The sequence below is a fragment of the Gracilinanus agilis genome, chromosome 3 (genome assembly GCF_016433145.1).
Source record: "Gracilinanus agilis isolate LMUSP501 chromosome 3, AgileGrace, whole genome shotgun sequence".
Lineage (NCBI taxonomy): Eukaryota > Metazoa > Chordata > Mammalia > Didelphimorphia > Didelphidae > Gracilinanus > Gracilinanus agilis.
In genome coordinates, this window is record NC_058132.1 from 30,876,724 (window position 1) to 30,890,190 (window position 13,467).

General features: G+C 56.6%; 1 protein-coding gene across 2 annotated transcripts in view; it reads right to left on the reverse strand.

Moving 5' to 3' along the window:
- The window catches only part of DVL1 (dishevelled segment polarity protein 1), a 36,217-nt gene extending 22,826 nt beyond the window's left edge, over nt 1-13,391 (reverse strand). For both annotated transcript variants that reach the window (XM_044667517.1, XM_044667516.1), the window contains exon 1: nt 13,115-13,391. In XM_044667517.1, the coding sequence (XP_044523452.1) occupies nt 13,115-13,284 (170 nt within the window). In that variant the 5' untranslated portion in view covers nt 13,285-13,391. The remainder of the gene's footprint in view (nt 1-13,114) is intronic.
- Nucleotides 13,392-13,467: the final 76 nt, after the last annotated feature.

Sequence of the window (13,467 nt, forward strand, 5' to 3'; positions counted from 1 at the left end):
GAGACAGCAGAGACAGAGACAGAGGAGAGACAGAGAGAGACAGAGAAATAGAGAGAGACAGAGAGATAGAGACAGCAGAGAGAGAGAGGAACGGAGGGAGGGAGACAGACAGAGAGACAGAGACAGAAAGAGACAGAGAGAGAGAGAATGAGAGAGAGACAGAGAGATAGAGAGAGGCAGAGACAGCAGACACAGACAGACAGACAGACAGACAGACAGACAGACAGACAGAGAGAAGACACCAGAAATGGGCAGAGGGAAAGGTTTCTTGGTCAGAGGAGAGGCAGAGCTCCACATGGAGGGTCGTGTTTGAGGCACAGCGAGGGAGTCGGGTCACTCGAGCAGAGAACGGGGGTCTAGAGGGATTTTAGGGCGTAAGCAGGCTGGAAATGCATGGAGGCGCAGGTAAGAAAGGACTATGAATGCCAGACGGAGGGTTTTACAGTTGGTCGGTCCCAGAGGTGATAGGGAGCCACAGGAGTTAAGGGGGGAGGAGATGGGCTCACACCTGGGGCTCTCTGGGAAGATGGCTTTGGCAGCTGGGGGCCTTTTCTGCCCCGCCTAGCCACTGCCGCCTTCCCCTGGCCATTCCCAAATTAGCTCGTACTCGGTTCCTACCGGCTGCTCTGGGGACGTGCCGTTTCCCCCAAAGAATGGAAAGTCCTTGAAAGCGCTCAGTCATTACCTCGGGAGACTCGTCTCGGCACGTGCGCTCCCTAAGGCCCGGGACGTGGGCTTACAGACTGGCCCGGCGGGGCCTATCCGGGGAGGCCTGTCCCCTGCTCCTCCTCCTGGGGCTCCCCCACACCCCGAGTCCGACAGATTCCTCAACCCCAAACCACAAGCTGTTTCTCAGCCTCCCCCAGCACCAGGGCTTCCATGCTCCGGCCGGGGCGGGGGGGGGGGGCCGGCCCCAGGCAGGAGACTGGACGAGCCCCCAAAGAGCTTCCTATCTCTCCGGCCACAGCCCTGTCCACCTAGAAATGGGGTAGGAAGGGGCGGGCAGGCAGGGGGAGCTGCTCCAGGCCACCCTGACCGAGAGTCATCCAGCCTGTGCGTGAAGCCCCCCCAGACTCCCGGGGACCCTCCATCGGCCTCTCGGAGCCTGGTCCCGGGTCTGCTTCTGTTTAGCCCTGACTTTCTTAGAATCCAGGCTGGGGAGGGGCTCCAGGGCAGAAGAAGAGCGAGGGCTGCCCAGTGGGGGTTACGTGACTTGTCCAGGGCCGCCCCGCTAGGAAGTGTCCGAGGCCAGATTGGAGGCTCTCCCTCCCCTGAGCCACCTGGAGGCCCCACGAATACGTTCTTAATAAATGCTTGTTCCCTTCTGCCCCCCGTTCCCCAGAAGCCTTCCCCATCTCCGGCTTCTGCTTCCAGGCTGTCTCAGCCCAGAGCTGGATGCCCAGGTGTGAGAAGGGCCTCGGGGCTGGGCTCAGCCTCCTGGGATGGGCACGGCCAAGGGCGGGCCTCTAGCCGGGCGTGGCAGGGCACAGATCCCCTCGGCCCGAGCCGGGCACGCCAGGGTCCAGAGAAAGGGGCCGGCAAGGGGGGCACAGCCGGCCTCCCTCCTCAGCCTCCCCTTAGCCAGGCGGGGGCGCCTCAAAGCAACAAGCCAGGTGTCCCGAGGGGAGCCCTCCTCCTCCTCCTCCCTGCCCGGCTCATGACTCACGGGAGCCAAAGCTTTCAAGACCCAACAGCTCCCCAGTGACTCAGGGGGAGAAGGAGGTGCCACGGGCGGGGGCAGAGGAGGAACCCAGCTGGGCGAGCGGGGGGCCAGGAACCCCCGAGGTCACGGCCTCATCTGTAAAAATGGGGACAATGGGAGCCCCCCATAAATGTTAATGATGATAACCGTGAGCAGTATCACTCCAAGGGAAAGGCACCCTTGGGCAGCCCCCGTAGAGACGAGGAGGAGAAGCCCTGGCCCAGCCTCCATTCCTGACGGCCCCCCAGAGGGCGCGGAAAAGGGTCCAGACCTTCCAGCTCCTCTATCAGGCCCTCAGTTTCTCCATCTGGGACATGGGAAGAAATCCCATCTGGCGTCCTTGGCCCCGATCCCAGAGAACACACAGGGCCCGCCTGCTAGGGGAACCCGCTGCTGAACCCCAAGGCCTTGGAACAAGTCTGCCTCCCCCAAGGGAGCAATCTTGGAAGGCCGGCCATCCTCCAGCACCCTGGACTCGGGAGGCTTCTCGTCCCTCAAGTTACCAGCGCTCTGTCTCTGTCTCTCTGTCTGTCTCTGTGTCTCTGTGTCCCTGTCTCTGTCTCTCTGTCTGTCTCTGTGTCTCTGTGTCTCTGTGTCCCTGTCTCTGTCTTTCTGTCTGTCTCTGTGTCTCTGTGTCCCTGTCTCTCTGTCTCTGTGTCCCTGTCTCTGTCTTTCTGTCTGTCTCTGTGTCCCTGTCTCTCTGTCTGTCTCTGTGTCTCTGTGTCCCTATCTCTCTGTGTCTCTGTCTCTCTGTCCCTGTCTCTGTCTTTCTATCTCTGACTCCCTCTCTCTGTCTCTCTGTCCTTCTGTCTCTGTCTCTGTCCCTTTCTGTCTGTCTCTGTCTCTGTCTCTGTCCCTCTGTCTCTGTCTCTGTCCCTCTCTGTCTCTGACCCTCTCTCTCTGTCTCTCTGTCCTTCTGTCTCTCTCTGTCTCTGTCTCTCTGTCCCTCTGTCTCTTCCTGTCCCCCCTCTCTCTCTATCTCTGTCTGTCTCTGTCTCTCTGTCTCTCTCTCCCCCCCCCCCCTTCCATATCCCACTTACATTAACTTTTTTTTTTCTAACCCTCACCTTCCATCTTAGACTCAATACTGTCTATTGATTCCAAAGCAGAGGAGTGGCAAGGGCTTGGCAATGGCAGGTAAGTGACTGGCCCAGGGTCACACGAGGTCAGATTTGAACCCAGGCCCTCTGCCTCTAGGCTTGGTTCTCTATCCATGGAGCCACCCAGCTTCCCCCTCAAATTTCCTTCTAATATGTTAAACTTCCCTCCCTTCCCCCAGAAGGGAGGCTACTAGAGGACAGGAATGACTGTGGCCTTTGTCTGCCATAAGCCACTTCCACACCTACACATGCAGGCTATTCTCCCCAGCCAGGCCCAAACTCCTTCTTCATCCCCACCTTTCAATAGCTGCTTTTGAGGCTCAGCAGAAAGGCTGCCTCCTACAAGAAGTCCTCCCTGATTTCCCCCATCATTAGTGCCCTCTCCCACTTCTCCATTTCTCAGTCATTATTCCGTACTCACTGTTCTGCCCGTGTTGGGTTTTTTCTTATCCAGAAAAGGGCTCTTTGAGGGTAGGGCCGATTTCTTTTTTGTCTCTTGCCCCCAGCCCCCAGCCCTGTGCCTGGCGCAGATGATAGGCTGGGCCAGAAACCTCCCCTCAGGGAGCTGAGGCTGGCCAAGTCCCTCCCCATCTCTCAAGCTGGCCTTTCAGTTGGGGCTCCCAAAGAGGAATAACAAAATCCGGCCAGGCCCAGCCCAGCCCAGCACATCAGAGGCCCCACACAGGGCTGCCCCCATCCCTGCCCCTGCTGGGGCTTGTTAGCTCCCCACCCACCCAGAAGGGGAGGAAAAGGCTTCAGGGCCCACGCAGGCACTGAAGGGTGCACCAGAGCCTCTGGGGGTTCCCATGGCAACCCAAGGCCGCATCAGCAGCACTCTGTGAGGTCCCCAGCCCAGTGGGGTCCAGGGCAGCCTCCCAGGGCCTCCTCCTCCTCCCCACAATGCAGCAGGCTCCCCCTACCCCTTAGGGCCAGCAGCTCTTCCCATTCTGCCTTTCTTCCTGCTTGGAAAGTCCCCAGAGCAGAATGTGTCCACCTCATGCCTCTGAGAGATCCGGGACGCCAGACCTCAGTCTAACCCATCAGCAAAATGCAACCCAGAGGGAGGCAGCCCGGGGGGCTGGTCGTGGAGTCGGGAAGTCCTGCGTTCGAGTCCTGCCTCTGACAAATAGTGGATGGGTGGCTCTGGGCAAGTCCATTAAACTCCGTGTCCCAGAGAACTCTCTAAAGGATAAATCGGATAACCCAGAGCCCATGGCTTGCCTTCTCAGCGAGGGGAAGGGAGGGAGGGAGGCCTGGGAACTTGAGTCTGACAGGCTAATGCTGAAACTGCTCTTATATGGAACTGAGAAAAGTACAAAAGAAAAGAAAAAAACGAGAAATTGCCAAACGGCACCGAGAGAGAGAATTTCCTCAAAGTCGTGCCTTGGACCACTGGCAGACCCCAGACTGGCTGGGGGGAGGGAGGGTCTTTGTCCCCTCTGGCTAGGCCCATCCTCAATTCTGAGCAAGGGAGGGTGCCTTTAGTGTGTGTGTGTGTGTGTGTGTGTGTGTGTGTGTGTGTGCGTGTGTGTGTGTGTGTGTGTGTGTGTGTGTAGAATTATATTTCAATAGAAGTGGCGTCCTTTGTATCCCTGTGCATTTAGAATCATTCTGGGAAAAGGTTCATTGATTTCCCCAAAATGCCAAGGCCGAGAGGTGAAGAAGGCCGATCTAGTTGACCCCTTCGTTCGACAGAGAGAGAAACTGAGTCCCAGAGAGGGAAATCTGAGCGTCCGGCTCAGCCAAAGGCTCTACAGAGGAGGCCAGAACCATATCCGTCCTTTTCTACAGAGGGGAAGAAATGGTCTTCTAGCCCACCGAGGCCCGGGCCGCGTCTGCCTCCCCGCGGGGCCATCCCTCTCCCCGCCAAGGCACAGCGGGCCATTGGCTAAGGTCTGGGGTCATCAGGTCCCAGCCCAGAAGGCTCAAGCTTAGAGGAACAGCCTGGAGAGAGGCCCAGGCCCCCCCCACTCTTTGCAGGGCCCCAGGGAGGCGGGCGCCGGGCTGAGCCCAAGCAGACATAGCCAGAGCTGCCTGGTGAGGGTGATGACAAAGCGGGAAAGGCCACCCGTCAGAAACACGCCCCGTTTCCCTTTTACATAAGGATCCGTCGAGATCCTGCCACTGTCTGTCAAGAATCTAATTATGGGGGAGCAGGGAGCCCCCCAGCCTGGATCCCCTCCCCTGCTCCAGCCTCCCTCCCACAAGGCCGTACCTGCCCATCTCAGGCCGAGCCCTGCCTGATGGGGGAGGAATCGAATTCAAAGCTCTGCCCAGCCCTGGGCCTCCACCCCCACAGATCCACCCCAACGAGGAATTCAGGAATCCGCTCTCTGGGGCTCCTGGGATCCCACCTCCTCGGCCTGTTCTGGAGAAGCAGGGCCCAGAGGAGGCCGGCCCGGGAAACAGCAGGCTCTGGGGGCTGCGGACCTTTTCTCCTGCCCCGTGTTTTTGCCCCAGAACTTGGCAGGAAGGAACCGCTTCATAAACACTTGTTGGCTTGACTCCCTCATGAAAGCCTCTTCTACAGGAAGGCTCCCACCAACGCGTCCAACCAGGGCCCGAATGGCTGAGGACAATCCTCCCGGACACCAACGGAGGGGAAGATGCCAAAAGGATAGAAATGCTGGTAAATCTTGCCCTCAGACACTTCCTAGCTGTATGACCCTGGACAAGTCACTTCACCCTGTCTGCCTCGGTTTCCTCCTCTGTCAAGTGGGCTGGAAGAGGAAATGGCAAACACTCCAGTATCTCTGCCAAGAAAATCCTTAATAGGGTCACAAAGAGTAAGACACAACTGGTTTGCCTCTGATTCTTCGTCCGCAAAATGGGCTGGAGAAGGAAATGGCAAATAACTCTAGTATCCTTTGAAAACCCCAAATGAGGTCATGAAGAATCAGACATACTTGGTCTGCCTCAGTTTCCTCATCTGTAAAATGAGCTGGAGAAGGAAATGGCAAACTGCTGCAGTATCTGGGCCAAGAAAACCCCAAATGGGGCCAGAAAGAGTGAGATACAACTGGTTTGTCTCAAGTTTCCTCCTGTGTAAAATGAGCTGGAGAAGGAAATGGCAAACCACTCCAGTATCTTGGCCAAGAAAACCCCAAGTGGAGCCACGAGAAGTCAGACACAACTGGTTTGCCTCAGTTTCCACATCTGTAAAACGAGCTGGAGAAGGAAATGGCCAACCAGGAGCATCCTGGCCAAGAAACCCCAAATGGGGTGACGAAGAATTGGGCACAAGTGAAAAGGCTGAAAAACAAAACTGTGCTAAGCAATGGGGATCTAAACGGAGGCAAAGCTCAGCCGTTGCCCGCCAGGAGCTTACAAGCTGGTAAAGGACTGAATGACTGACAGTCAAGCTGGCTGTAGAGACAAGAAGTGCCAGAGGGTTCCAGAGGACCGCAAAGGCCTGAGCCTGGATTCCCTTCCCTTCCATAAGTACCTAAACAGCTTCTTGTCTCGAGGGACCACAAGGCTTGGGGGAGATGGGCACGAAGGGAATGGGGGCTCTACCTCGTCTGTGGCTAAGCGGATAGAAGGCTCAGTTTGAGAATGGAGACGGCACTAAGGGGGGGAGGGGGAAGTGCAGAAAAAGCCGCCCCTACCTGGGTCACAGAGAGGGATGGAAGGAGGATCCAGTAGCTGACTGGACCCAGAAGGGTTCTTGAAGGTTGCCCACGCTGGGGTGGGGGAGAGTAGAATGCTTGATCTCTATGGGGCATCTCTTCTCTCCCTGCCTCCTTCTCCACCGGGATAAGGGAAGGCACAGGATGGCTTAACCCACTCCAAGTTATTAAATGAAGCGACATGGTCTCAGGGAAGGAAGCCAGGACTTCCCATCAGGGAGCTAAATAAACCCCAGCAGAGCCCAAGGGGCCCTGTGCCTTAATGCTAAACTGGGACTTGGGGAAATCTACGGATTTATTATCGTTTTTTCCTAGTAATTCATCTGAAAAAGATCTGGTGGTATTAGTGGACTTGAGAACTCAAACGGAATGAACATTGGGATAAGGTGATTTAAAAAAAAAAGCCAGGAGCCATTGGTTAAGAGGGTTAATGGGTCCCCCACCAGGAAGGTGTTTATTCTTTTTTTTTTTTTTAAACCCTTATCTTTTGTCTTGGAGTCAATACTGTGTATTGGTTCCAAGGCATAAGAGTGGTTAAGGGTAGGCAATGGGGGTCAAGTGACTTGCCCAAGGTCACACAGCTAGGAAGTATCTGAGGCCAGATTTGAACCCAGGACCTCCTGTCTCTAGGCCTGGCTTTCAATCCACAGAGCCACCTAGCTGCTCCCCAGGGTGTTTATTCTTCCCCCATCAGCCTAAACCAGAGTGACAGGATTGGCTCTGGGGCCCACATTCAAGGGCTGAAAAGTGGGAGAATCTCCAGAGGTGGGCACCGGAGGTGGGGAAGAGATTAAACCACAGGAGGGTCCCTTGAAGGAGCAAGGGGCACTTCAGTGGTTCCAGGGGGGGTCACAGGTGCTGGCTTCTGGCTGTTGAGGGCTGGTAGAAGAGAAGTTAGACTTGCCCCGCCTGGCCCCAAAGGGAAGAACTGGGAACCCTGGAAAGAAGCACATTTAGGCTTCGCGAGACCCAAGACTTCCAACAATAAGTGCCATCTTCAAAGCAGAATAATGAGCAGCTCTGGGAAGGCTTTAATCAGGGCTTCCTAAGCTCCTCTGTGTGATGGACCCCTTGCGCAGGCTGCGGGGGCCTGTGGGGCCCCTTATCGGCATCCCGCCTTTAAATGCATGAAAGCAAATATGTCCGATTGCAAAAGGAACCACTGAAGGGTGAAATACGGTGGTCGCCATATTTTTTAAGTTTCACTAGCCCAGATTAAGAGCCCCTGCTTGAAGGCGGGTGGGATGACCACCTCTTGGTCTTCTCGTCTCCGAGATTCTTTCTGCATCGGATTCCACAGAGGGTCCCTCCTCCCTCGGGCACTGCTTTTGTGTGTTTGTACTGAGCCGGCCACACTTGGCTCCTGGACCAGCGAGGGTGGGAGGGAGAGGTCAAGGGTCAGCGCTGGCCCAACCCTTCCCTGGCTCAGCCCTGACCGTGGGCTCCACCCCCAGGGCCAAGGACAGTCCGGCTAGATACAAGGAACCCGAAGTGGTGGGGAAGGGAAGGATGGTCCAGGCTGAAGGGATCCGAGTAATAATTCGTATAATAATTACTGTTGGTATTTGCAGTCCTTTGGTGCAGGGCAAAGAGCCTTGAATTCTAAAAAGGCAGTACGGACTACGGGGAGTGAGTTCAGGTCCTGCCTCTAACACGTTCCAGGCTGTGTGCGGCTGACCCAGTCCTTTTACCTCTCTCAGCCTCAGTTTCCATCTCTGTAAAACAGGAACAGCAATCATAATAGCGCCTGCTCCCCAGGGTTGTTGGGGAAACCCAATTAGATGGCAAGAAGAGCCGGCATTTGATTTATGATCCTTTTTGGGTCCCCCCGTGGCTTCCTCCGCACCTTCTATCAATGCCAACCAGCCGTGCTCTGGGAGCCAACCTTGAGTCTCTGGAGGCCGGGGAGGACAAAGGATCCGAAGGAATGTGCCACCAGGCCTCGGCGCTACGGGGCAGAGAGACAGCAGAGGGACGGCGCAGAGCTGACCGGCGGCCCCCGGAAGCCAGCCTCACGCCGGCCAGGCGAACCCGTCCTCCAAGCCAACCTAACGCTAAAGGCGGGACATTTGGCCAGAGGGCCCAGATTCGAATTCCTCCTCTGTAACTTACTAACAGGTGACTCTGGCCCTCAGTTTCTCCACTTGCCTTTTGTTTCATTTTGTTTTAAAACCCTTTATCTTCTGTTTTAGGATCGATACTAAGTATTGGTTCCAAGGAAGAAGAAACCCTAAGAGCTAGGTGCCTGGGGTTAAGTGACTTGCCCAGGGTCACACTGAGAGGAAGTAAATTTCACCATTCGTAATAGGAGGGGTTTGGCCTAAATCAAGAATCCCAAACCTTTTGTGTGTGTGTGTGTGTGTGTGTGTGTGTGTGTGTGTGTGTGTCCACATCTAGGGATGCCTTCTCAGAAGCATAAAATAAAATGGCACCATGGTTAGAGCGCTGGGTCTAGAGTCCAAAGGACCCGAGTTCAAAGGTGGCCCCAGATACTTCCCAGCTATGTGACCCTGGGCCAGTCACTTCACTCCGTCTGCCTCAGTTTCCTCATCTGTAACATGAGCTGGAGAAGGAAACCCCAAATGGGGTCATGAAGGGTCACACAGCCCGAAACACCTGAATAACACATAAAATAAAATCCAGAGGGTGACAAAGGGAAGCAACGAGACTGTGAAACAGTCATCTCTACCTCTGTCTCTACCTCCATCTATATAGCTCTCTAGCTCTATCTGAAAGTTCGGGGCAGAGACAGAGGGGTCCTAAGGCATCATTTCCAGCTCCTTCCCCTTCTATGACACTGATGATACTGTCCTCACAATCAAAGAATTCAACTCCACAAACATTTACCGAGTGCCTATCACATGCCAGGCACGGAGTCTGCAAAGGAAAACATGAAATTCTGTGACCCTGGGCAAGTCACTTCCCGGCTCGGTGCCTCAGTTTCCTCATCTGTACAATGAAGGGAATGGTTTCCCTTATTAGCTCTAAACGTTAAGAGCCTATCGACGCCCCCTCCAGCCCTCAAGATGTTCTAAATTAAACACGAGATCAATTTGAGGTAGGGGAGCACACAGGCCCTAGAGTCAGAAAGACCTGAGTCCAAATTCAGCCTCAGACACTTACCAGCTCTGTGACCCTGGGCAAGTCATCTCACCCTGTCTGCCTCAGTTTCCTCATCTGTGAAATGAGTTGGAGAAGGACATGGCAAATCATTCCAGTATCTTTGCCAAGAAAACCCCAAACAGGGTCACAGAGAGTCAGACAAGGCTGGAACAATAGAAAGCAATTTTTGAGGGGGAAGCAAAAAACCAGCCACAGGGAATGGGGAGGAGGGAAGGAGGGAATCGAGAAAGGCTTTCCATAGGAAGAAGCCCTTGAGCTGAGCTTTGGCAGCAATAGGAAGGCACCTAATACATGTTTTATTTAATGGCAACAGGGTGGCGCAGTGGATAGAGTGCCAGGCCCAGAGATAGGAGGTCCTGGGTTCAAATCTGACCTCAGACACTTCCCAGGTGTGTGACCCTGGACAAATCACAGAACCCTCATTGCAGGACTTAGAATTGACACTAAGACAACAGGGTAAGGGTTTGGACTTTTTATTTAAAGGTGGAATGGGCAGCTCCACTGGAACCCTGAACCACCATCTGGAGAAACTGAGGGACCAGCTAATGGGAGGACAAGTCAAGCCTGGATAGGATCAGAGATGGCCTGGAGACAGGCGCAGAGTCACCAAATAGGGAGGGGGCAGAGACAGAGAATCCCCAAGGGCAAGCCTCTGCTCCAGGGCCTGCTCCATCAGAGCCAGCTCTTCCCGTGGTTCTTCCCCATAGCGCATGGCTGAAATCTTAAGGGGAAAGGATGGGCTTCTGAAAACAGGTGAGGGGAGGGGTGGGAGGGCAGCCCAGCCCAGGAGCTCTCCAGCTTCCCTCGGGCTACAGGAGGCCCCCCAGATTCACTTACAGGATGGGCAGCACTGAGCCCTGGGGTGCCACTGGGGACAGAGGGGTGCCTGCTGTCTGAGTCAAACCCAGCTCACATGGTCACCTATTTGGAGCTGACGGGGCATCAGCAATCACCTGAATTCAATCCTGCCATTTTACAAATAGGGAAACTAAGGCACCAGGAGGGGAAGGAAGCAAAGCCAAGCTTTAAACTGGGTTCTCCGCCAACATTTGGCACTTTGCCCATTATCTGGAAGAGGGAAGGCCGGGACTGAGAAAGGAACCTCGGATTGGCCCCACGATTCAGCAGGAGGGGAAGGCCTGAAGGTTAGGGGTCCCCTCAGGCCTGGAGTGTTTAAAGACCTAACTGGGCCCAGGGGGAGCCACCCCCTTCCCCAAGAGTTCAAGCCCCAGCCCCAGAGCCTAGCCAGACGAACTGATGTTAATACAGTAAGCTGAAGAACTGCCCCCCTGCCCTGGGGGCTGGCAGCCCAGGCACCTCAGCCTCATCTCCCCAACCTAAAAGGGCAGGGAGCCGGGGTTAGCAGTAAGTGGGTGTCCCCAGCCAAAGGGGGGGACCTGCCAGTTCTTCTCAAAGCCCCAATCTTGAGGCCTCATACTCACGTGACCCCAGCCCCCCAAAGGGGCTTTCCAAACCCTCCCAAACCAAGCTTCAAGTCACACACACACACACACACACACACACACACACACACACACACACAGAAAGGCGAGTCCTGCCGTCCCTCCCCCTCTGGCCAAGAACCTCAGGCCAATAAAATCTCCTAGGAGGGGGCCTCAGCGCTGTCCAGCAGCAGAAACCCTCCCGTCTCCCAGCTGAGCAGCCAGGTGGAGCCTGGGGCGCTCTCAGCGTGGGGGCTCCCCCAGGACAGACAGAACACACAGGGTCACTGCCACAGGGCTGAAAGGGCCCTCTTAGGTCATCTGGCTCAGCCCCTTCACTTTACAGCTGGGGAAACTGAGTCCCAGAGAGAGAGAAGGCACTCAATGACCTCCACATCGAAGTCCCTTCCAGCCCCAACAGTCTATGCCTGAAAATCCAAGAATCCATTGAATTCCTGGGATTCTGGGGAGGCCCTCGGCCTCCATCCTTTCTACTAGAGACCCCAGACATCAAAGGCAATGGTCCCAAGGGGACAGCACTCCCCGGTGAGGCCAGAATCAGATTAAAATGTAAATGGGAAATAATTAACAAAGGAAAAACAAATACAAGAGAATGGAGAGATAAAGTAAACAGGGCATTTTCTAAGTCAGTACGGTCCCCCAAGGGGACAGCTCGGAGACCCCCCCCTTCCTATTTGAGTTTGACACCCCCCCAGAGCTGGCCCCTTTAGGTCCCCCCCAGAGAGCCCAGTTCAGGGCTGCTCAGGTTAAAGCCAGGGCTCCCACTGCTCAGGGCCAGAGGCAGCAGCAACATGTGAACCAGGAAATGGTTTTCAATGTCAAACTCCCAGAAAGTGACGGGTAAACAAGGGCACAGTCAGTGGCCCTCCCCGGCCTAATCAATAGGAGAGGACCAACCAGCCAAGCCCAGCGGGGCACAGGACCGAGTGGGCCAAGGCCAGGGCCAGAGCCAAGGAAACTCGGGCCCTCCATTCCTGGGCCTGGCCAGTGAGGAGCCAGCCTCAGGAAAGCAAGCTCCCCCATTAGCCCTAGAAGGGAGAGGCTCCATCCTCGCTAAGAAAGCAGCCTGCTCCGTCTCCCTTCCTCCCCCGGGGGGCCAGTGGGGCTGAGAAAAGTAACAGGTACCCTGCAGGCTTGGGGGGCCAGAGAATGACTCCCTAAACCTTACAGCCTGGGGGAGGCAGCTACTGACATCAAGCAAGCCCTAAAGGGTTTGAGGAAACGGGGTCTGACCTCCCAGGAGGGATCCTGGAGAAGGAGAGCCACCCCCCTCCCCGCCAGGCACCCTGGATGCCGAGGGGGGGGCTCTGAGAAATGGAGGGAGCCAGGCCTTGTCTCTGGGGCTTGGGGGAAGAAGGTAGAAGCGACTACTCCTCTGGTATCCGAGGTGGGGGCTGTGGGGAGGTCGGCCTGCAGAAGTGCCTCCACAAGGGCGCTTCCCCCCCCAACCCTGGCTCCCTCCCCAGCTCCAAGGGCCTTCTGGCCAGGGCAGCCATGTTAGCTCCAAGGGCCTAGTCTGGCCTGCCCAGGACACCGTCTCGTGTGCCCGGCCCAGCCAGGAGTCTGAGAAGGCAAAAAGCCCTGCCAGAGCTGCCAGGGCCCATCTTCCCCCACCCACCCCTTAGTCAGTGCTGACACTCAATCGGAGGAGGGAGGGCAGCAGGTCTGGCCTGCCTCCCCTCACTTAAATACTCCTGCACCCCCCCTTGGAGTGGCAGTCAAATTTGGGGAGCCCCTGAAGCCCACGGATACACCTAGCCCTAGGCTGAGGGACAAATGAGAGGAGGGGGAGAAGACCCCAGCCCGAGGCTCCACCCCTCTGTCAGGGAACAGGTGCCCCAGGGTAGGGAGAGGTTGGGGGGGCCCTCCAAAGCACCCCTCCCAGAGATCGGGACAGAGACCAGGCCAAGGCCAGAGAAAGGGACCGGGTCAGGGCCAGAACCAGAACCAGCCTGGGCTAGACACAGAGCCAGAGACAGGGCCAGAATCAGAGACACCCAGGGCCAGAGCCTGGGTCAGGGCCAGAGACCAGGCCAGAGGCAGGGCCAGCTGGCCGGGAGCCGCCCGCCACCCACCGTCACCGGGGCCGCCACTGACCCGAAGTCCTGGTCCATGGACTTGAAGAAGAACTTGTAGCAGTGGGCCGGCCGGTTGCTGAGCACGCTCTTGAAGTCGGCCAGCGTGACCCGCTCCGGGGCCACGGGCAGCTTGACCAGGTAGGGCGTCTCCTCCTCGTCCATGTGGTAGATAATCTTAGTCTCCGCCATGGGGGGCGGGTCGGGGGAGCCCGGGCCCGGGGGCGCCGGGGCCAGAGCAGGCAGGGACTAGGGCTCAGCGCGCAGTCCGGGCGGACCGCGACCGCGGCCCCAGGAGCGGAGGCCGGGCGCTGGGGGCTCGGGCTGTCAGGGCCAGCGGGGCCCAGGCCCCGGTCCAGGCCGCAGAAGCGGCGG